Source organism: Oncorhynchus tshawytscha, linkage group LG08 (assembly GCF_018296145.1).
Source record: "Oncorhynchus tshawytscha isolate Ot180627B linkage group LG08, Otsh_v2.0, whole genome shotgun sequence".
Taxonomy (NCBI): Eukaryota; Metazoa; Chordata; class Actinopteri; order Salmoniformes; family Salmonidae; genus Oncorhynchus; species Oncorhynchus tshawytscha.
This window is the reverse complement of record NC_056436.1, coordinates 73,421,498-73,446,272: the sequence shown is the minus strand read 5'-3', so window position 1 is coordinate 73,446,272 and position 24,775 is coordinate 73,421,498. Positions and strand designations below refer to the sequence as shown.

General features: G+C 42.2%; 1 protein-coding gene across 5 annotated transcripts in view; it reads left to right on the top strand.

Annotated features, from left to right (window-relative positions):
* Positions 1–22,582, top strand: part of LOC112257024 (serine/threonine-protein phosphatase 2B catalytic subunit alpha isoform-like) — a 66,098-nt gene extending 43,516 nt beyond the window's left edge. For 2 of the 5 annotated variants that reach the window (XM_042325929.1, XM_042325930.1), the window contains exons 10-15: positions 71–184; positions 2,674–2,757; positions 5,830–5,914; positions 6,016–6,113; positions 7,538–7,585; positions 19,798–22,582. In XM_042325929.1, the coding sequence (XP_042181863.1) occupies positions 71–184; positions 2,674–2,757; positions 5,830–5,914; positions 6,016–6,113; positions 7,538–7,585; positions 19,798–19,979 (611 nt within the window). In that variant the 3' untranslated portion in view covers positions 19,980–22,582. The remainder of the gene's footprint in view (positions 1–70; positions 185–2,673; positions 2,758–5,829; positions 5,915–6,015; positions 6,114–7,537; positions 7,586–19,797) is intronic. The other 3 variants (XM_042325931.1, XM_042325932.1, XM_042325933.1) reach the window with 3 other exon arrangements.
* Positions 22,583–24,775: the final 2,193 nt, after the last annotated feature.

Sequence of the window (24,775 nt, the reverse complement as noted above, 5' to 3'; positions counted from 1 at the left end):
CTCTCTCTGATTCTGTCTCTCTGTCTCAAAAGGGAAAATAAATAAACATAAATATGGGTTGTATTTACAGTAGTGTTTGAGTTCACTGGTTGCCATTTTCTTGTGGTAACAAGTTACAAATCTTGCTGCTGTAACGATATTCATCGTCGGAAGATGAGGAATCATCGGACCAAAGCGCAGCGTGGTACGTGTTTATACTTTTATTTCAACTGAACACTAAATAACAAAAATAACAAAGAGGATGAACAAAAACCGAAACAGTCCTGTCAGGTGCAGAAACACAACACAGAAAATTACTACCCACAAAACCCTGTGGGAAAAAGCTACCTAAGTATGGTTCCCAATGAGAGACAACGACAGACAGCTGTCCCTGATTGAGAACCATACCCGGCCAAAACAAATAAATACAAAAACATAGAAAAAGGAACATAGAATGCCCACCCTAGTCACACCATGATCAAACCAAAATAGAGACATAAAAAGCTCTAAGGTCAGCGCGTGACAGTACCGTGACAGTACCTTCCCCCCCAAAGGTGCAGACTCCGGCCGCAAAACCTGAACCTATAGGGGCGGGTCTGGGTGGGCATTTCTCCACGGTGGCAGTACCAGGGACCCTCGCCGCCGACCCCAGACTGGGGACCCTGGTAGCGGGCCCCGGACTGGGCCCCCTCGTAGAGAGCGCCGGACTGGGCCCCCTCGTAGAGAGCCCCGGACTGGAGGGTGCCGCTGGAAGCTCCTGACTAGAGGGCGACACTGGGGGCTCTGGACTGGAGGGCGTCGCTGGAGGGAGGAGACGCAGAGACAGCCTAGTATGTGGGTCTGCCACAGGGCCCATCCGGCTGGGAAGACCTACAGGAGGCCTGGTGCGTGGAGGAGGCACCGGATGAACCAGGCTGTGGGGGAGCTCTGGTGCGCAGCCTTGGCACCACTCCTCCAGGCTGAATTCCCACTTTAGCCCGGCCCCTCCAGAGTGCAGGCCGAACCGGGCTGTGGGGGAGCACTGGAGATCTGGTGCATAACACTCACACCTCTCCATTAGGCTCAATGCCCACTTTCGCCCGGCACAGGCGGAGCGCAGGCTTAGGGCGAACTGAACCCTCCCAGCGCCCCGGAGACACAGTACGCAGAGCCGGCGCAGGATACCCTGGGACGAAACGGCGCACCGGAGACCAAACGCCTGGCACAATCTGTCCTGGCTGGATGCCTACTCTCGCATGGCACTTGTGGGGGGCTGGCATATAGCGCTCCGGGCTATAAGCGCGCACTGGAGACACCATACGCTTCACCCCATAACACGGTGTCTGACCAGTACTACGCTGCTTCCGGTAAGCACGGGGAGTTGGCTCAAGTCTATCGCCTGACTCCACCAATCTCCCTGTGTGCCCCCACCACTCATTTTTGGGGGGCTGCCTCTCGTGCCTGCTGCGCTACCTTGCCTCATATCGCCGCCTCAGCTTTGGCTGCCTCTAGTTTTTCCTTTGGGCAGCAATATTCCCCAGCCTGTCTCCAGGGTCCCTGTCCGTCCAATATCTCCTCTCAAGTCCAGGAGTCCTGAACCCTCTGCTCCTCGTTACCGCTCTGCTTGGTCCGTTTGTGGAGGGTAGTTCTGTAACGATATTCAACGTCGGAAGATGAGGAATCATCGGACCAACGCGCAGCGCGGTACGTGTTTATACTTTTATTTCAACTGAACACTAAATAACAAAAATAACAAAGAGAATTAATGAAAACCGAAACAGTCCTGTCAGGTGCAGAAACACAAAACAGAAAAAACTACCCGCAAAAACCCTGAGGGAAAAAGCTACCTAAGTATGGTTCCCAATCAGAGACAACGATAGACAGCTGTCCCTGATTGAAAACCATACCTGGCCAAAACAAAGAAATACAAAAACATAGAGAAAGGAACATAGAATGCCCACCCAAATCACACCCTGACCAAACCAAAATAGAGACTTAAAAAGCTCTAAGGTCAGGGCGTGACAGATGTGATGGTACACTGTAGTATTTCACCCAATAGATATGGGAGTTTATCAATATTGGGTTTATTTTCTAATTCTTTTTGGGTCTGTGTAATCTGAGGGAAATATGTGTCTCTAATATGGTCATACATTTGGCAGTAGCCTCTCTCTATGTCTCATATTGACTGTGCCCTCTCTCTCTCTCTCTCTCTCTCTCTCTCTCCCTCTCTCTCTCTCTCTCCCTCTCTCTCTCTCTCTCTCTCTCTCTCTCTCTCTCTCTCTCTCTCTCTCTCTCTCTCTCTCTCTCTCTCTCTCTCCCTCCCTCTCTCTCTCTCTCTCTCTCTCTCTCCCTCTCTCTCTCCCTCTCTCTCTCTCTCTCTCTCTCTCCTCTCTCTCTCTCTCTCTCTCTCTCTCTCTCTCCCTCTCTCTCCCTTTCTCCCTCTCTCTCTCTCTCTCTCTCTCTCTCCCTCCCTCTCTCTCTCTCTCTCTCTCTCTCTCTCTCTCTCTCTCTCTCTCTCTCTCTCTCAATTCAATTCATGGGCTTTATCTGCATGGGAAACATATGTTAACATGGCCAAAGCAAGTGAAGTAGATAATAAACAAAAGTGAAATAAACAATAAAAAAGAACAATAAACATTACATTAACCGAAGTTCCAAAAGAATAAAGACATTACAGATTTCTCTCTCTGTCTCTCTGTCTCTATCTTTCCACAGTGACAGAGATGCTGGTGAATGTTCTCAGTATCTGTTCAGATGATGAGCTCATGGAGAATGATGGAGAGGAAGAGGTCTATGATGGTAATCATACCTTTATAGAGCTTGTAGTCAAATCAAATCAAATCAAATCACATTTTATTGGTCACATACACATGGTTAGCAGATGTTAATGCGAGTGTAGCGAAATGCTTGTGCTTCTAGTTCCGACAATGCAAGTAATCTAACTAACAATTCCCAAAAAAACTACTGCCTTATACACAGTGTAAGGGAATAAAGAATATGTACATAAAGATATATGAATGAGTGATGGTACAGAGCAGCTTAGGCAAGATACAGTAGATGGTATCGAGTACAGTATATACATATGAGATGAGTATGTAAACAAAGTGGCATAGTTAAAGTGGCTAGTGATACATGTATTATATAAGGATGCAGTAGATTATATAGAGTACAGTATATGCATATACATATGAGATGAATAATGTAGGGTATGTAAACATTATATTAGGTAGCATTGTTTAAAGTGGCTAGTGATATATTTGACATCATTTCCCATCAATTCCCATTATTAAAGTGGCTGGAGTTGAGTCAGTGTGTTGGCAGCAGCCACGCAGTAGTCCTAAAAACCAATGAGTTACCTCTGGTCCGTTCAGCCATACCCCAATGAGTCACCTCTGGTCCGTTCAGCCATACCCCAATGAGTCACCTCTGGTCCGTTCAGCCATACCCCAATGAGTCACCTCTGGTCCGTTCAGCCCATACCCCAATGAGTTACCTCTGGTCCGTTCAGCCATACCCCAATGAGTCACCTCTGGTCCGTTCAGCCATACCCCAATGAGTCACCTCTGGTCCGTTCAGCCATACCCCAATGAGTCACCTCTGGTCCGTTCAGCCATACCCCAATGAGTCACCTCTGGTCCGTTCAGCCATACCCCAATGAGTCACCTCTGGTCCGTTCAGCCATACCCCAATGAGTCACCTCTGGTCCGTTCAGCCATACCCCAATGGGGAAAGAATAAGATTTTAGGATAAACGCCAAAAATAAGGTCAAATCAAATCAAAGCTTATTTGTCACGTGTGCCGAATACAACAGGTGTAGACCTTACAGTGAAATGCTTATTTACAGGCTCTAACCAATAGTGCGAAAAAAAGGTGTGTGTGTGTGTGTGTGTGTGTGTGTGTGTGTGTGTGTGTGTGTGTGTGTGTGTGTGTGTGTGTGTGTGTGTGTGTGTGTGTGTGTGTGTGTGTGTGTGTGTGTAGGTAAAGAAATAAAACAACAGGAAAAATACATTTGAAAATAACAGTAGCAAGGTTATATACAGACACCGGTTAGTCGGGCTTATTGAGGTAATACAGTGAGGGAGAAAAGTATTTGATCCCCTGCTGATTTTGTACGTTTGCCCACTGACAAAGAAATGATCAGTCTATAGTTTTAATGGTAAGTTTATTTGAACAGTGAGAGACAGAATAACAACAAAAACATCCAGAAAAACGCATGTCAAAAATGTTATAAATTGATTTGCATTTTAATGAGGGAAATAAGTATTTGACCCCCTCTCAATCAGAAAGATTTCTGGCTCCCAGGTGTCTTTTATAGAGGTAACGAGCTGAGATTAGGAGCACACTCTTAAAGGGAGTGCTCCTAATCTCAGTTTGTTACCTGTATAAAAGACACCTGTCCACAGAAGCAATCAATCATTCAGATTCCAAACTCTCCACCATGGCCAAGACCAAAGAGCTCTCCAAGGATGTCAGGGACAAGATTGTAGACCTACACAAGGCTGTAATGGGATACAAGACCATCGCCAATCAGCTTGGTGAGAAGGTAACAACAGTTGGTGCGATTATTCGCAAATGGTAGAAACACAAAAGAACGGTCAATCTCCCTCTGCCTGGGGCTCCATGCAAGATCTCAGCTCGTGGAGTTGCAATGATCATGAGAATGGTGAGGAATCAGCCCAGAACTACACGGGAGGATCTTGTCAATGGTCTCAAGGCAGCTGGGACCATAGTCACCAAGAAAACAATTGGTAACACACTACGCCGTGAAGGACTGAAATCCTGCAGCGCCCACAACGTCCCCCTGCTCAAGAAAGCACATATACATGCCCGTCTGAAGTTTGCCAATGAACATCTGAATGATTCAGAGGAAAACTGGGTGAAAGTGTTGTGGTCAAATGAGACCAAAATGGAGCTCTTTGGCATCAACCCAACTCGCCGTGTTTGGAGGAGGAGGAATGCTGCCCATGACCCCAAGAACACCATCCCCACCATCAAACATGGAGGTGGAAACATGCTTTGGCGGTGTTTTTCTGCTAAGGGGACAGGACAACTTCACCGCATCAAGGGGACGTTGGACGGGGCCATGTACCGTCAAATCTTGGGTGAGAACCTCCTTCCCTCAGCCAGGGCATTGAAAATGGGTCGTGGATTGGTATTCCAGCATGACAATGACCCAAAACACACGGCTAAGGCAACAAAGGAGTGGCTCAAGAAGAAGCACATTAAGGTCCTGGAGTGGCCTAGCCAGTCTCCAGACCTTAATCCCATAGAAAATCTGAAGGTCCAAGTTGCCAAACGTCAGCCTCGAAACCTTAATGACTTGGAGAAGATCTGCAAAGAGGAGTGGGACAAAATCTCTCCTGAGATGTGTGCAAACCTGGTGGCGAACTACAAGAAACGTCTGACCTCTGTGATTGCCAACAAGGGTTTTGCCACCAAGTACTAAGTCATGTTTTGCAGAGGGGTCAAATACTTATTTCCCTCATTTAAATGCAAATCAATTTATAACATTTATAACATGTATTTTTCTGGATTTTGTTGTTGTTATTCTGTCTCTTACTGATCATTTCTTTGTCAGTGGGCAAACGTACAAAATCAGCAGGGGATCAAAGTATTTTTTCCCTCACTGCATGTACATGTAGATGTGGTTAAAGTGACTATGCATATATGATGAACAGAGAGTAGCAGTAGGGTAAAAAGAGGGGTGGTGAGACACAATGCAGATCTGAGTTTAACACAGGTTTAGGAGATCTTATACGTGTTGATTGGTAGGTTCCAGTTCACTCTATTGTTATGGCAATATAACCTTCCTTTTCACTTCCTTGTGATTGGTGTCCTGTGTTTTACTCCTCTGTGATTGGTTCCTTCCAGCCAATGCAGCGGCGGCTAGGAAAGAGGTGATCAGGAACAAGATCCGTGCCATCGGGAAGATGGCCAAAATGTTCCAAGTTTTACGGTGAGTGAGCTTCAATGTGTGTGTGTGTGTGTGTGTGTGTGTGTGTGTGTGCGTGCATGTGTGTGTGTGTGTGTTTAATCCTCTATGTGTGTGTGTTTTAGGGAGGAGAGTGAGAATGTATTGACCCTAAAGGGACTGACACCCACTGGCATGCTGCCCAGCGGAGTTCTGTCAGGAGGCAAGCAGACTCTGCAGAGCGGTGAGTACACACACACACTGGCAAACACGCCCACACACATATACACACACACACACACACTGGCAAACACGCCCACACACATATACACACACACACACACATACACACACACACACACACACTGGCAAACACGCCCATACAGATATATACACACACACACACACACACACACACACACACACACACACACACACTGGCAAACACGCTCACACACATATACACACACGCACTGGCAAACATGCCCACACACATATACACACACAAATACACACACATATACACAGACACACACACACACACACACACACACACACTGGCAAACACGCCCACACACATATACACACACACACACACACACACACACACTGGCAAACACGCCCACACACATATACACACACACACTGGCAAACAAGCTCACACACATATACACACACACACAGACACTGGCAAACACGCCCACACACATATACACACATATACACACACATACTGGCAAACACGCCCACACACATATACACACATATTTACATACACTCTCATGACGCATGCACACACACACACATTCCCACTTTCTCACACACATTTGCATACACACACTACTACATGTATCTATCTATCTATCTATCTATCTATCTATCTATCTATCTATCTATCTATCTATCTATCTATCTATCTATCTATCTGTCTGTCTGTCTGTCTGTCTGTCTGTCTGTCTGTCTGTCTGTCTGTCTGTCTGTCTGTCTGTCTGTCTGTCTGTCTGTCTGTCTGTCTGTCTGTCTGTCTGTCTGTCTGTCTGTCTGTCTGTCTGTCTGTCTGTCTGTCTGTCTGTCTGTCTGTCTGTCCACCCCTTCATTTCCTTTCCTCTGTCACCCTCTTTCTTTCTTTCTCTCTCTCTCTCACGTGCTCTCTATCCCATGTTCGTCCTCTGTCACTATCTCTCTCTCTCTCTCTATGTCCCATGTTCATCCTCTGTCACTATCTCTCTCTCTCTCTATTCCATGTTCATCCTCTGTCACTATCTCTCTCTCTATCCCATGTTCATCCTCTGTCACTATCTCTCTCTCTCTCTCTCTCTCTCTCTCTCTCTCTATCCCATGTTCATCCTCTGTCACTATCTCTCTCTCTCTCTCTCTCTCTCTCTCTCCGTCATGTCCGTCATCTGTTACTCACCATGTCAGTCAGTCAGTTTCACCCTCACCTCACTACTGCTGAGGAGTAATAGCCTGGTGTATGTGTGTATGTGTGTGAGCTAACGCTAGCTACCGAACATGCTAACACCAAACGCCCTCTGTACTGAGGGCTGCAGTGCCGCTATAAGGGTTTTGCATGAATAACCCTCACCCTCCTCCTCTCTTTCTCCTTCACTCTCTATCTTTCTCTCGCTCTCACTCCCTCTTTCTCTTTCTCTTTCTCTCCATACTCAGCTACCATTGAGGCCATTGAAGCCATTGATCCTGTTGAGGACGCAGAAGGTAAATTCCACTCATGCATCAACAATGAGATTAAGCGAGTGAGTGTGTGAGAGAATGAAAAAGGTAGAGAAAGAGGGGGATAAGGCATGGCGACCCATCTACGCCATACACTTATCCACAATGCATTGAGCTCTTCTAACAGCACTGCTCATGGTGAAGCCTGACTGCTCTTATTCCTTCTCCGCACACACACTCCCCTCTACACACTTCTCACACTTCACACACACACACACACACACACACACACACACACACACACACACACACACACACACACACACACACACACACACACACACACACACAATCAACTCTACACGCTCCTCACACATATACACCCTCAAACTCACATTCCTCAAGACACGTTCCGGAAAAACACACACACACACACAAGCCAGCTGGGGGAGGAATCTGACCCTACGATAACTCTAACACTGTCCCTACACAATGACATCATCCCTACACAACCTCTGCTATTTTGTTTCGGTACAACAACATGTGCTGTGTGAAGCCTGTGGAGTTTTGCGTTGGAAACGTGATGTTCCGTGATGACAAACATTGTTAACACATGAACACTACAGTCTTTATGTAGACTGTCAGTCGCTAGTAGGATACTGTTGAATCTTATAAGTCTGGAAGGATAGTGGATTGTAAGTGTGTACATTATGACTGTAAGTGTTCAGTATCTTCTGTTTGTACTGGCCTAGCTGTTGTGTGTATTTATAAGGCTTTTATGTAGTAACTAGTAGAGTTGGTTGGTATCCAGATGTTCATATGTTCATACCATCCTTTTCTCGTCCCAGGATATACGGTATTACCGGCTTAGTACACAAGGGGGTGCCAAAAAATGCCCATTGGGTGTCTATTACCAGAATGCTAACAAAATTAGCACATGTAATAGCGAATTTCCATGGAGGCTAGTAGCTAAATGTGCAAACGAGCGCAAACAAAAGTAAATGAATAAATTGCAAAGACAGGCTATCCAGCTCATCGATTTATACATACAGTGCATTCGGAAAGTATTCAGACCTCTTGACCTTTTCCATATTTTGTTACGTTACAGTCTTATTCTAAAATTGATTGAAAAAATGGATCCTCATCAATGTACACACAATACCCCATAATGACAAAGCAAAAACAGTTTTATCGAAATGTTTTCAAATACCTGATTTACATAAGTATTCAGACCCTCTGCTAGGAGACTCGAAATTGAGCTCAGGTGCATCCTGTTTCCATTGATCATCCTTGAGATGTTTCTACAACTTGATTTGAGTCCACATGTGGTCAATTAAATTGTTTTGACATGATTTAGAAAGGCACACACCTGTCTACATAAGGTCCCACAGTTGACAGTGCATGTCAGAGAAAAAAACAAGCCATGAGGTCGAAGGAATTGTCCGTAGAGCTCCGAGACAGGATTGTGTCGAGGCACAGATCTGGGGAAGGGTACCAAAAAATCTCCAACGTAATTTAAATAAACATTTTATTTATTTATTTTTGTTGTAATTTTTACCGCCTTTTTCTCTCCAATTTCGTGATCTTGTCTCATCGCTGCAACTCCCTCAACGAACTCAGGAGAGGAGAAGGTCGAGTCATGCCTCCGAAACATGACCCGCCAAGCCGCACTTCTTAACATCCGCTCGCTTAACCCGGAAGCCAGCTGCACCAATGTGTCAGAGGAAATACTGTTCAACTGATGACCGAAGTCAGCCTGCAGGTGCCAGGCCCGCCACAAGGTGTCACTAGAGCGCGATGAGCCAAGCAAAGCCCCCCTGGCCAAACCTTCAGCTAACCCAGATGACGCTAGGCCAATTGTGCGCTGCCCTATGGGACTCCGGGTCACGGCCAGTAATGAGACAGCCTGGGATCGAACCCCAGGCTGTAGTGACGCCGCAACACTGTGACGCTGCGCCCCTCAGGAGGCCCCCATCGTTCTTAAATGGAAGAAGTTTAGAACCACCAATACTTTTCCTAGAGCTGTCTGCACGGCCAAACTGAGCAATCAGGGGAGAAGTGCCTTGGTGACTCTGACAGAGCTCCAGAGTTCCTCTGTGGAGATGGGAGAACCTTCCAGAAGGACAACAATCTCTGCAGCCCTCCACCAATCAGGCATTTACGGTAGAGTGGCCAGACGGAAGTCACTCCTTAGAAAAAGGCACATGACAGCCCACATGGAGTTTGCAAAAGGTACCTAAAGGACTCTCAGGTCATGAGAAACAAGATTCTCTGGTCTGATGAAACCATGATTGGACTCTTTGGCCTGAATGCCAAGCATCACATATAGAGGAAACCTGGCACCATCCCCACGGTGAAGCATGGTGGTGGCAGAATCATGCTGTGGAGATGTTTTTCAGCGGCAGGGACTGGGAGACTAATCAGGATCGAGGGAAAGACGAACAGAGCAAAGTACAGAGAGATCCTTGATGATAACCAGCTCCAAAGCTTAGGACCTCAGACTGGGGCAAGGGTTCACCATCCAACAGGACATCTCTGGAGAGATCTGAAAATAGCTGTGCAGCGAAGCTCCCCATCCAACCTGACAGAGCTTGAGAGGATCTTCAGAGAAGAATGGGAGAAACTCCCCAGATACAGGTGTGCTAAGCTTTTAAATACATATGCAAACATTTCTAAACATTTCTAAAAACTTGATTTTGCTTTGTCATTATGGGGTATTATGTGTAGTTTGATGAGGGGAAAAAACAATTGAATCCATTTTAGAATTAGGCTGTAACATAACATGTGAAAAAAGGAAAGGGGTCTGCAGTGTATATAGCTTGGAGCTACCGAATGACATTTTTGGTGAGTTTGGACATTTACAAGCGAATGTGAATGAGAGACAAATGAACAAAGTTTGCAAATGAACAAAGTTTTGACGCATGCTTGTCTGAGGTTAGAAGCAGCATGTGAACTGTTGTGGAAATTCTAACCAATTGAGAGAGACTTTGTTATTTCTTCAAACAATCAATCTTTATTAATAAGAATTGCAATAATGAAGCTGGTCAGTCATGCACTCTGAAGTGTAAGGAGAGCTCGATGACACAATGAGTACAGAAGCCTTATATAGTCAAACTATCTTACACAAGCACATACAAAACATCTTGGTATGTGTTCATGTGTGGTGAATGAGACTAAACTATGGTAGAAGGTGCAGACTAACTGTAAATTGGTCGTCTCGTTCTGTAGCAACAGCTAGTTATTCTACTCTTCTAGTGAGATCTCAAAACAACAGCTAGTTATTCTACTCTTCTAGTGAGATCTCAAAACAACAGCTAGTTATTCTACTCTTCTAGTGAGATCTCAAAACAACAGCTAGTTATTCTACTCTTCTAGTGAGATCTCAAAACAACAGCTAGTTATTCTACTCTTCTAGTGAGATCTCAAAACAACAGCTAGTTATTCTACTCTTCTAGTGAGATCTCAAAACAACAGCTAGTTATTCTACTCTTCTAGTGAGATCTCAAAACAACAGCTAGTTATTCTACTCTTCTAGTGAGATCTCAAAACAACAGCTAGTTATTCTACTCTTCTAGTGAGATCTCAAAACAACAGGAAATCAGTTCAGTTTCTCTGAAGAAAATCAACAGTTTCCTGAATTGGGCAAACACGTTTTGCGGTCTGCCCAGAGGGTGTGTGGTTGCACACATACACAAGCATAAACTTCAAGAGATCCTTCAACACATTAGAAGTCATATAAACTGAAAGAGGTTAACATAGATGTTTCACTCGCGGTGTCTGTGTGGAGTCTGGAGTCGCTAGGGCAACAGTCCTGCCTGCTCTGCTCGAAGAAGATGGGGCAAGAAGATGGGGCAATAGCAGACAGGCCAAGAACGGAGAGGAGAAAAAACACCATAAAATCAAGATAGCAGGCAGTTGTACAGATTTCTCAAACACGGCAGAAAGCTAACACAATATGATGCCCCGTCTCCTTATTAATTCAGCCACTTACTGAGATAACTAGCAAGTTAATGGGACGCATTAATGCAGAATGCTGCGATTTTCACCCAGACAAAAATATTAAACACATAAGAAATATCTTGCTGCGTCTTGAAGACGCAGATCTAAAGTGCTTCTTATTGTCATTTCTGCTCGGCATCAGACACATTTTGTGCTTCAGTTGTACTTCTCCACTCGGATGACAGAGCTCTGACTAATGTGTAGCTACTTTTCTTTCTCTGGTACTTTTCCATGTAGACTATTTTTTCCAGTATAATGCAAGATTGACTTTAAGCAAAACTTTAGGAAATGTAGCTAGATACATTCTGTCTATGATAAACATTAGAAATATGATGGCAATGCATCGTTTTTTTGCCCAAAATAACTTGCTTTTTCATTGTAAACTCATTTACTTGTGTGGCTGCCAGACAAATAGCATTGTACTTCTGTTATCATCTGATGAAAATGAAGCTATTTTCTGCTGAATGTGTTGAACAAATATGTATACTGAACAAAAACATAAACGCAACAGAGAACAATTTCAACTATTTTACTGAGTTACAGTTCATAGAAGGAAATCAGTCAATCAAAATACCTTCATTAGGCCCTAATCTATGAATTTCACATGACTGGGCAGGAAAACCAGAAAACCAAACCCCTAACTATTTCCAAATACCCCATATATATATTTTATTTATTTATTTAACTAGGCAAGTCAGTTAAGAGCAAATGCGCATTTACAATGACGGCCTACCCCGGACAAACCCGGACGATGCTGGGCCAATTGGGTGCCGCCCTATGGGACTCTCAATCACAGCCCGATGTGATACAGCCTGGAATCAAACCAGGGACTGTAGTGATGCCTCTTGCACTGAGCTGCAGTGCCTTAGACCGCTGCGCAACTCGGGAGCCCTATAGGGTATATACGGCATACCGCCCAAGCCTAGTAACTGGTTATCGTGTGTAGGAACTGCTTATCGTGTGTGTATGTAGCAAGCAGGGTTGTGGACAATTCCATTTAAATTCCAATCAATTCAGAATTAAACCAAATTCCAATTCCAAATTTTCCTAATTTAAAAGCATAGAAAAGAATTGGAATTTCAGTATACTTCCTGAATTGACTGGAATTGAAATTAAGTTGACCCCAAGCCTGGTACACACATATTGTATATATTCCATATACATTTTATATAGTGCCAAATAGGGGTTTCTTTGGGTCCTAACGATAGTAGATCCCTTTTTCGTGCTGTATAGAACCCTTTTTGAAAGGTTCTATAAAGAAACATGCTCATACGGTTCTAAATGGAACCTTTATAGTGTTATAAAGAACACTTTCCTGAGGCTCTATAAAGAACATGAGTCATATGTAACCATCACTGACCATAGTCATATTTAACATGTAACACAACTGATAGACTGGAGGGACACGCTCACTCACAGTTGAAAAGGAGCCGTGAGCAAACCAAGCCCCAAAATATTTGAATGAGCCGACACCCCTACATTTTAATTTTCACTAAAAGAGGAAAGAACCCATTTTCAGAAATGCAAAGAACCATTGAAGGGCTCAAACGTTTATTTGAGTCATTATGGTTCCACATAGAACCACCATCTAAAAATAGCCCATATTAACATATGCAGCCTGAGGAACAAGTTCCATGAAGTCAATAATTTGCTAGTAACAGATGACATTCATATTCTGACAATCTCTGAAACTCACTTAGATAATACCTTTGATGATACAGTGGTAGCAATACATGATTATAACATCTACCGAAAAGACAGAAATGCCAAAGAGGGCGGTGGTGCGCTCTATATTCAGAACGACATTCCTGTAAAGCTTAGAGAGGATCTCATGTCAAATACTGTTGAAGTATTATGGCTACAGGTTCATCTGCCTCACCTAAATTAAGCCCATTCTTGTGGGAAGCTGCTATAGTGTTGACAGTCAGTATCTGGATAATATGTGTGAAATGCTTGATAATGTATGTGATATCAACAGAGAAGTATATTTTCTGGGTGATTTAAATATTGACTGGGTATCATCAAGCTGCCCACCCAAGTAAAAAATCCATAGTGTAACCAGTGCCTGCAAACTGGTTCAGGTTATCAGTCAACGTACCAGGGTAGTTACAAACACCACATGAATTAAATCATCAACATCTGTTGATCACATCTTTACTAATGCTGCAGATATTTGCTTTAAAGCCGTATCCAGATCCATAGGATGTAGTGATCACAATACAGTAGCCATATCTAGGAAAACCAAAGTTCCAAAGGCTGGGCCTAATATGGTGTATAAGAGGTCATACCACAAGTTTTGTAGTGATTCATATGTTGATGATGTAAATAATATTTGCTGGTCTGTGGTGTGTAATGAGGAGCAACCAGACACTACATTTGACACATTTATGAAATTGCTTATTCCAGTTACTAATAAGCACACACCCACTAAGAAAGTGACTGTAAAAACTGTTAAATCCCCTTGGATTGATGAGGAATTTAAAAATTGTTTGGTTGAGAGGGATGAGGCAAAAGGTATGACAAATAAGTCTGGCAGCCCAACTGATTGGCAAATGTACTGCAAATTTAGAACTCATGTTACTGAACTAAATAAAAATAAAAATAAACTATACTATGAAACAAAAATCAATGATATAAAGAATGATAGTAAAACGCTTTGGAGCACCTTGAATTACATTTTGGGAAAAAAGGCTAACTCTGCTCCATCTTTCATGGAATCAGATGGCTCATTCATTCAAACTTAGGTATGACATGTCAGCAACAAAAGCTGATACTACACATCCAAGTATAGTTGAAGTCGGAAGTTTACATACACCTTAGCCAAATACATTTAAAATCAGTTTTTCACAATTCCTGACATTTAATCCTAGTAGAAATTCCCTGTCTTAGGTCAGTTAGGATCACCACTTTATTTTAAGAATGTGAAATGTCAGAATAATAGTAGAGAGAATTATTTATTTCAGCTTTTATTTCTTTCATCACATTCCCAGTGGGTCAGAAGGTTGCATACACTCAGTTAGTATTTGGTAGCATTGCCTTTAAATTGTTTAACTTGGGTCAAACGTTTCGGGTAGCCTTCCACAAGCTTCCCACAATAAGTTGGGTGAATTTTGGCCCATTCCTCCTGACAGAACTGGTGTAACTGGGTCAGGTTTGTAGGCCTCGCACATGCTTTTTAATTTCTGCCCACAAATTTTCTATAGGATTGAGGTCAGGGCTTTGTGATGACTTTGTTGTCCTTAAGCCATTTTGCCACAACTTTGGAAGTATGCTTGGGGTCATTGTCCATTTGGAAGACCCATTTGTGACCAAGCTTTAACTTCCTGACTGATGTCTGAGATGTTGCTACAATATATCCACATACATTTCCTCCTGATGATGCCATCTATTTTGTGAAGTGCACCAGTCCCTCCTGCAGCAAAGCACCCCCACAACATGATGCTGCTTCAAGGTTGGGATGGTGTTCTTCAGCTTGCAAGCATCCCCCTTTTCTTCCAAACATAACGATGGTCATTATGGCCTAACAGTTCTATTTTTGGTTTATCAGATCAGAGGACATTTCTTTTGTACCTGTTTCCTCCAACATATTCACAGGGTCCTTTGCTGTTGTTCTGGGATTGTTTTGCACTTTTCGCACCAAAGTACGTTCATCTCTAGGAGACAAAACCCGCTTCTCCTTCCTGAGCGGTTTGACGGCTGCATGGTCCCATGGTCTTTATACTTGCGTACTATTGTTTGTACAGATGAACGTGGTACCTTCAGGCTTTTGGAAATTGCTCCCAAGGATGAACCAAACTTGTGGAGGTCTCCAATTTATTTTCTGAGATCTTGGCTGATTTATTTTGATTTTATCATGATGTCAAGCAAAGAGGCACTGAGTTTGAAGGTAGGCCTTGAAATACATCCACAGGTACACCTTCAATTGAGTCAAATGATGTCAATTAGCCTATCAGAAGCTTTTAAAGCCATTACATACTTTTCTGGAATTTTCCAAGTTGTTTAAAGGCACAGTCAACTTAGTGTATGTAAACGTCTGACCCACTGGAATTATGATACAGTGAATTATAAGTGAAATAATCTGTCTGTAAATAATTGTTGGAGAAATTACTTGTGTCATGCACAAAGTAGATGTCCTAACAGACTTGCCAAAACTATGGTTTGTTAACAAGAAATGTGTGGAGTGGTTGAAAAACAAGTTTTAATGACTCCAACCTAAGTGTATGTAAACTTCCGACTTCACCTGTATATCGGACCAAATTATGAAAGACAATAATTATACTTTTGAGTTCCGTAAAGTCAGTGTGGAAGAGGTATTATTGTTGTCTATCAACAATGATACGCTAGTAAAGTAAAGTACTCCAAGTATATATTTTCATTTCAATCTCCACCATCTCCACTAACTGTATGGATTGTATGGATATGTTTCCTATTAATGATGTAAAATTAGCAGCTGTACAGAAAGACTCATGTGAGGCCAAATTACAGAGGAGGAACTTCTTGATGCAATTAAAGCCTTTAAGTCCAGGAAATCTTCAGGGCTGGATGGCATACCAGTGGAGGTATTCCAAACATTTGTTGATATACTCAGAGGACTGTTATTAGCATGTTTTAACCACTCCTAAATAAATGGTATATTATTAAACACTCAACAAGAAGGTTTGATTTCATTATTACTGAAACAGGATCCAAGTGGTATATATAAAGATCCAGTCCATGAAAAAAATTGGAGGCCTCTTACACTTCAGTGTTTTGATGCAAAAATTCTAGCTAAAGCACATTGAATTCTGTGCTTAGTGTTAGTGTTAAAAAGGTTTTGTCAGATATTTGTAATCCTAATCAGACAGGAGTACTGGAAACAATAGAACACTATGAAACATCTGGGAAACCAGGCCTGGTTTTCATAGCTGACTTTGAAAAGGCTTTTGTTAAAGTACAACTGGAGTTTAAATATAAATGCCTGGAATATTTCAATTTTGGAGAATCTCTTATAAAATGGTGTCATTGTACGCTGATGATTCATGTTTCCTTTTAAAACCACAATTAGAATCCCCACACAGCCTCATAGAGGATCTAGATACTTTTTCTAACCTCTCTGGATTAAAACCAAATTATGATAAGTGTGCTATATTATGAATCACAACATTGTTTAACTTTTACATTACCGTCTAGTTAACCAATGAAATGGTCTGACGGGGAAATGGACACACTCAGTATTCATATCCTGAAAGGAAGACATGATCTCACTCCAATACATTTTTATAGAAAGTTAGCAAAAATGCATAAGATCTTGCTAGCATGGAAAGGAAAATACCTGTGTATTTGTGGAAAAATCCCCTGATTAACTCTGTAGTCATATCCCAGTTTAACTATTTGCTTATGGCCTTGCCTACACCTAGCAACTAGTTTTTTAAATTATATGAGCAAAAAAGATAGCATTTTATTTGGAATGGCAAGCCAGACAAAATTAAAAGGGCATATTTATATAATGAATATTAATTTGGAGGGCAGAAATGATTAAATATTAAAGCATTAGACCTCTCACGTAAGGCATCAGTCATACAAAAGTTATACTTAAATCCGAAATGGTTCTCCAGTAAATTAGTAAGAATGTCTCACCCCATGTTCAAGAATGGCCTTTTTCCCTTTATTCAGTAAGGAAACGTCAGGGACTTGTCTGTCGGCCCTGCATTGACGACCAAAAAAACTGGCTGAAGAAAATTGTGATAAATAAAGATATATACCACTTTTATATTAAGAGATAGATGGGAGGGGTTGAATGGAGCTGCAGGGTGGGACTAATAACAACAAGATAACTAATGTAAAATAGAGTCTGTAAAATGTATATAGGTTCAGAACTTTTGTGAAATAGCACAGTTACAAATATATGGTAAATATAAATCAAACTGGATGGACATCAGAAATAGAGGAAGGCCAGGACTAAAAACAAACTAAATATAACTATTGTAAAATAGATTGTGTCTTTAAAATGTGTATAGTATGTATAAGCTGGAAGTAGAAGCCTAAGGGTTATTGTTTATTAGTTACTCCAATTGGGGGAGCGGTGATAGGGTTTGTGGGGAATAATAAAGGATGGTATATACTAAAAAGTGTGTATATGTATATATGTATGTGTATGCATATATATACACTACTGTTCAAAACATTTGGGGTCACTTAGAAATGACATTGTTTTGAAAGAAAAGCACATTTTTTGATCATTAAAATAACTTCAAATTGATCAGAAATACAGTGTAGACATTGTTAATGTTGTAAATGACTGTTGTAGCTGGAAACAGCTGATTTTTCATTGAATATCTACATAGGCGTACAGAGGCCCATTATCAGCAACCATCACTCCTGTGTTCCAATGGCACGTTGTGTTAGCTAATCCAAGTTTAGCATTTTAAAAGGCTAATTGATCATTAGAAAACCCCTTTGCAATTATGTTAGCACAGCTGAAAATGGTTGTGCTGATTAAAGAAGCAATAAAACTGTCCTTCTTTGAGACTAGTTGAGTATCTGGAGCATCAGCATTTGTGGGTTCGATTACAGGCTCAAAATGTCCAGAAACAAAGAACTTTCTTCTGAAACTCATCAGTCTATTCTTGTTCTGAAAAATGAAGGCTATTCTATGTGAGAAATTGCCAAGAAACTGAAGATCTGGTACAACGCTGTGTACTACTCCCTTCACAGAACATTGCAAACAGTCTCTAACCAGAAAGAAAGAATGGGAGGCCCCGGTGCACAACTGACTAAGAGGACAAGTACATTAGAGTGTCTAGTTTGAGAACCAGACGCCTCACAAGTCCTCAACTGGCAGCTTCATTAAATAGTACCCGCAAAAAAACAGTCTCAATGTCAACAGTGAAGAGGCGATTCCAGGATACTGGCCCTAACAGAACACAGAGGGTGTTCTTTAATAATAAACATGATCCAGGTAGAATCAGGAGTTCCCCAGTGTAGCTGTTCAGGCCCCTTACTTTTTTCGATATTTACTGACGACATGCCACTGGCTTTGAGTAAAGCCTGTGTGTTTATGTATGCGGAATACTCAACACTATACACATCAGCTACTACAGCAACTGAAATGACTGCAACACTTAACAAAGTACTGCAATTAGTTTCAGAGTGGGTGGCAAGGAATCAGTTAGTCCTAAATATTTCCAAAACTAAAAGCATTGTATTTGGGACAAATCATTCACTAAACCCTAAACTTCAACTAATACTCGTAATAAATCATGTGGAAATTGAGCAAGTTGAGGTGACTAAACTGCTTGGAGTAACCCTGGATTGTAAACTGTCATGGTCAAAACATATTGATACAACAGTAGCTAAGATGAATGTCTGTCCATAATAAAGTGCTGCTCTGCCTTCTTAACAGCACTATCAACAAGTACTGTCCTACAGGCCCTAGTTTTGTTGCATCTTGACTACTGATCAGTCGTGTGGTCAGGTCCCACAAACAGGGACTTTGCAGTTGGCTCAGAACAGGGCAGTCCAGCTGGCCCTTCAAAGTACACGGAGAGCTAACATTAATGACAGGCATGTCAATCTCTCATGACTGGAAGAGAGATTGACTTCATCACTACTTTTATTTATGAGAGGTGTTGACATGTTGAATGCACCGAGCTGTCTTTTTAAACTACTAGCACACAGCTAGGAAACCCATGTATACCCCACAACACATGCCACTAGAGGTCTCTACACGGTCCCCAAGTCCAGAACAGACTATGGGAGGTACACAGTACTACATAGAGCCATGACCACATGGAACTCTATTCCACATAAGGTAAATGATGCAAGCAGTAGTATCGGATTTTAAAAAGCAGGTAAAAATAAATCTAATGGAACAACAGGGACTGTGAAGAGACACACACAAAGGTACAACGCATGCATACACATGCATTGTGATATTGTTATATGATGGTATTATATGTTTTGTATTGTAGATGTGTAGTGGTGTAATAATGTTATATTATGTACTGTTTTATCTTTTCTTGTAAATGTAATGTAAGTGCTTTAATATGTGTGGACACCAGGAAGAGTAGCTGTTGCCTTGGCAGAACTAATGGGGTTCCTTAATAAACCCCAGGAAGAGTAGCTGCTGCCTTGGCAGGATTAACGGGGTTCCTTAATAAATACAAAGTCCCTTTTCCCAAAGAGCCCTAACTCCTTAGTGTGTAGCAACTGCATTGTAACTACATTGTGTGTGTGTGTGTTACATCTGTGTGTAATTGTGTTGAGATCTGTTTCCCCAGCAATCCGAGGCTTCTCTCCTCAACATAAGATCAATAGCTTTGCGGAGGCCAAGGGTCTGGACCGGATCAATGAGCGCATGCCCCCCCGCCGTGACGCCGTCAACAGTGTGGGTGTCTCCATGGGCCGCATGAACATGGGGGAGCCCAACGGCACCGACAACAACAGCAATATACAGGGATGATGCACACACACACAAACACATTTAAACACTATTTCATACACACTCTGAAACACACACATAGATATGAAGTACATACACCAACATACACACATTTGACTTACGCATACTCACAAATACACTTGATTTAAACATAAAGTACACACACATACTTATACATACACATAAACACAAAACATACAGGCTACACAAGTCAACATTTACCCTTATACAGTGATGGCACACACACCATCCTCCTCCTCCCCCCTACCCCGTCCTGTTGCTGCCCAGCCCACCTCTCCACCAGTGTGGCAAGACTTTGCCATGGATGGTTGAGGCGTCCTACTGGACAAACTGTACTGCAGGTTCCATCATTACCTGATCTGACCTGGTCACACACACTACTGAAGGCCCCTGACCTGACCACAACACACTACGGAACACTCTACTGGACGTTCTGGAACACTCTTCTGGACATTCTGGAACACTCTACTGGACGTTCTGGAACACTCTACTGAACATTCTGGAACACTCTACTAGACGTTCTGGAACACTACTGGACGTTCTGGAACACTACTGAACGTTCTGGAACACTCTACTGAACGTTCTGGAACACTCTACTGAACGTTCTGGAACACTCTACTGAACGTTCTGGAACACTCTATTGGACGTTCTGGAACACTCTACTGAACGTTCTGGAACACTCCAATGCAAAACAAAGAGCTACTGTTCTGTTCTCATTGTGTAGTAGGGGTGACTGGGTGACAGATGTTACCTTTCTGTTGTGTTGGGGGCAGAGGGAGAGTGGGGGGGATTGGGGAGGGGAGTCATGGGCTGAGAGGTCAACGAGGGCTGAGGTGGCATGCGGGAGAGGGACTTCCTGTCTGGGATTTTCAGTTTCCTCTTCTCATTTTAAAACAGGAATTTTGTGGTCAGCCCGGTTGGTGGTTTACTTCATTCACTTTATTTTAGAAGATAGATAGATAGATAGATCGAGAGATGGACTGGATGGTTGTCGTGACGTCCATGGGAGTTTATTTGTGTGTGCTTGTGTCTGCATTTGCGATTGTGTGAGTGTATGTGTGTCTGTGGGGGTGAAATTTGAATGGCATTTTCATATGCAACAAGGTTGTGCTATTGAACATGTTTTGCTACCAGTACTATATGATAATAACAGGACATTCAAATGAAACATATTATTTATTAACTTCAAGGAAAAGACTATGTTGTCAGAAGGTTAAAAATGCAGTCTTATTACCTGAGTGTTCTCTCTCAATCTTATTTTATAAGCCAATATGCTCCACTGGTCAGTTAGTCAGGACTAAAGTGTGTGACCCACCGTTAATTCACACAGAGTTCACAGTACACTCACTACACCCCAGACAGACGCTGCCTCTAAAGTCAGTCAGATAAATAAAACTGACCTTAGATCAGTTTTAGTGGCAACGTCTGTCTATTCCACTCTTATGTTCCTTTGCTAAAACTGATCATATTTCATTTCTAAGGGCAACTTTTTTATCACTTTTACTTATTCCACTTGCTGGGACTAGCTACACGTTTAATGTTCTATTGCTGCCAAGTCAATCATAGAAATAGAAAGCATAGAATGGACACCTGTATCAGAGATTGAAATGTAGAAATAACTATGATAGATTGGCTGTTTTGCAGGATCAGCAATGAGTGAAGTCCATTCCATGCGTTCCATTTCTACGGTGTCCTCTTAATGTGCTGTCCAGTAGCCTATAACCTGAGCTGGCTGCACTGGAGGAAACTCCTATAGTGTATATGCTGTTGTGTTGTACCTTGAAAATTAAATGAAGTGTTTTTGGCTGAGTGTGAGCAGTGACTAACAGAAGTCAACAGAAGGTTATTTGTTTGTAAAGCATTTATAAACGCATCAATGCATGCAGTTAAGTTATTTGATAATAATGTGAAATTCGATTTGTGCCGTGTTTCAGTATGGTAAGTTCCCTTTTTCTTCCTTCAAATAGGGAGAAGATTTATTTTGCAAAACATGTATGATTTTTATAATTTTTGGGGGGTGATTTTGTTATTTAAAAAAAAATGTTTTCCATGATTGTATTATGAGTTAATGTATTGTTTTATTTTGATGCTGTACAGACTGGAAGCTTCTATGAGGTGAAATGCATTATGACTCTATCTCTCCTCTCTTCTCTGTTGATGTACAGGAGTTGCTTTTAAACTTGCAATAGCGTGAATGAATGACCATACTATAAAGAGACAGACTTCCATTCAGGCAGACAAAGCATGATTGCATGGTAAACTCATCTGTAAAAGCAGACAGAGTTACAGAAGCTGTCTTTCAAATTTTAAAGGGAAAGTTTACTCTCTAATCATAATTCTTAAATTATATTCTTGTTATTTAATATTATTATTATTATTATATTTATAATTAACATTATTCTTAAGCTCTCTGCTGGTTGCTCTTGCATTTTTCGGATCTTTGTTTGGTCTCATTGTGCTTTATTTTACGAGGTGAACTTACTCGAGACCTTGTGCCATATAGTTTGTGCCATGGCTCTCTGTCTCATCACACACACTGTAAGCATGCCCCATGGGACAAACCACTTTTTTTACTCTTGAATAAAATATGCATGAACCTTTGGCATACTTCTGTTTATTTCCTCCGTTGTTCACAGATACATACAGAAGTGCACACACACACACACACACACACACACACACACACACACACACACACACACACACACACACACACACACACACACACACACACACACACACACACACACACACACACACACACACCACACACACACACCACTATACACTGAGTATACCAGACATTAGGAACATCTTCTTAACATTGAATTGGACCCCCCTTTCCCTCAAAACAGCCTACAAGGTGTCGGATGTAGGCCCGTTGACTTCAATGCTTCCCAGTTGTGGCAAGGTTGTTGAATGTCATTTGGGTGGTGGACCATTCTTAATACACAAAGGAAACTGTTGAGCCTGAAAAACTCGTTGCAATTCTTGACACAAACCGGTGCGCCTGGCAACTACTTCCATACCCGTTGAAAGGCACTTCAATCTTTTGTCATACCCATTCACCCTCTGAATGACACACACACAATCCACGTCTCAATTGTCTCAATGCTTAAAAATCCTTCTTTAACATGCCTCCTCCCCTTCATCTACACAGATTGAAGTGGATTTAACAAGTGACATCAATAAGGGATCATAGCTTTCACCTGGATTCACCTGGTCAGTCCATGTCATGGAAAGAGAAGGTGTTCATAATGTTTTCAGTGTATGTTCTCTAATTGCCCTCTGGTGGAGAACTTCCCCTCAGTAGATCACACACAATAACTGCAGCTGGATCAAGCAGACTCTAGCTATATTGAAAACACTTTTCCTGGCTCTTCCACAAATGTTTCCAGGCATGATGTGGCATCCAGAGATTACATTTTTTTTTAAATCATGAATTGACTATTTTCCTGTAATTTTCTGTAATATATTTAGGCTACCTAGTCCAGGATTCCACACCTGGATAGGGACCGTGACTTGTAGTGCTGTACTGTGCTGTGCTGTGTAATAATACTGTAACAAGATTTGAGTGGACTTGAGAGTGGTGGGTTGACTGAAACTTGTTACATCACCTCCCCAAAAGGTTATCACAAGAACACATACTGTATGATTCATCAGAAATGTAGCAGCTGTAGAAGTCTGGTTATAAAAACGTCCAACTACGCTTACACCCATAACTCTTCCACCACTCCCTGTTCCATTACTGTTACCTATTACACCCATAACTCTTCCACCACTCCCTGTTCCATTACTGTTACCTATTACAGTACATGCCTCTTCCACCCCTCCCTGTTCCATTGCTGTTACCTATTACAGTACATGCCTCTTCCACCACTCCCTGTTCCACTACTGTCATCTATTACACCCATAACTCTTCCACCACCCCCTGTTCCATTACTGTTACCTATTACAGTACATGCCTCTTCCACCACTCCCTGTTCCATTAATGTTACCTATTACATCCATAACTCTTCCACCACTCCCTGTTCCATTACTGTTACCTATTACAGTACATGCCTCTTCCACCACTCCCTGTTCCATTGCTGTTACCTATTACAGTACATGCCTCTTCCACCACTCCCTGTTCCACTACTGTCATCTATTACACCCATAACTCTTCCACCACCCCCTGTTCCATTACTGTTACCTATTACAGTACATGCCTCTTCCACCACTCCCTGTTCCATTAATGTTACCTATTACACCCATAACTCTTCCACCACTCTCTGTTCCATTACTGTTACATATTACAGTACATGCCTCTTCCACCAATCCCTGTTCCATTACTGTTACCTATTACAGTACATGCCTCTTCCACCAATCCCTGTTCCATTACTGTTACATATTACAGTACATGCCTCTTCCACCCCTCCCTGTTCCATTACTGTTACCTATTACAGTACATGCCTCTTCCACCACTCCCTGTTCCATTAATGTTATCTATTACACCCATAACTCTTCCACCACTCCCTGTTCCATTACTGTTACCTATTACAGTACATGCCTCTTCCACCACTCCCTGTTCCATTACTGTTACCTATTACAGTACATGCCTCTTCCACCACCCCCTGTTCCATTAATGTTATCTATTACAATACATGCCTCTTCCACCACCCCATGTTCCACTACTGTTATCTATTACAGTACATGCTTCTCCCACCACTCCCTATTCCATTACTGATATCTATCACAGTACATGAGTCTTCCACCACTCCCTGTTCCACTACTGGTATCTATCACAGTACATGCCT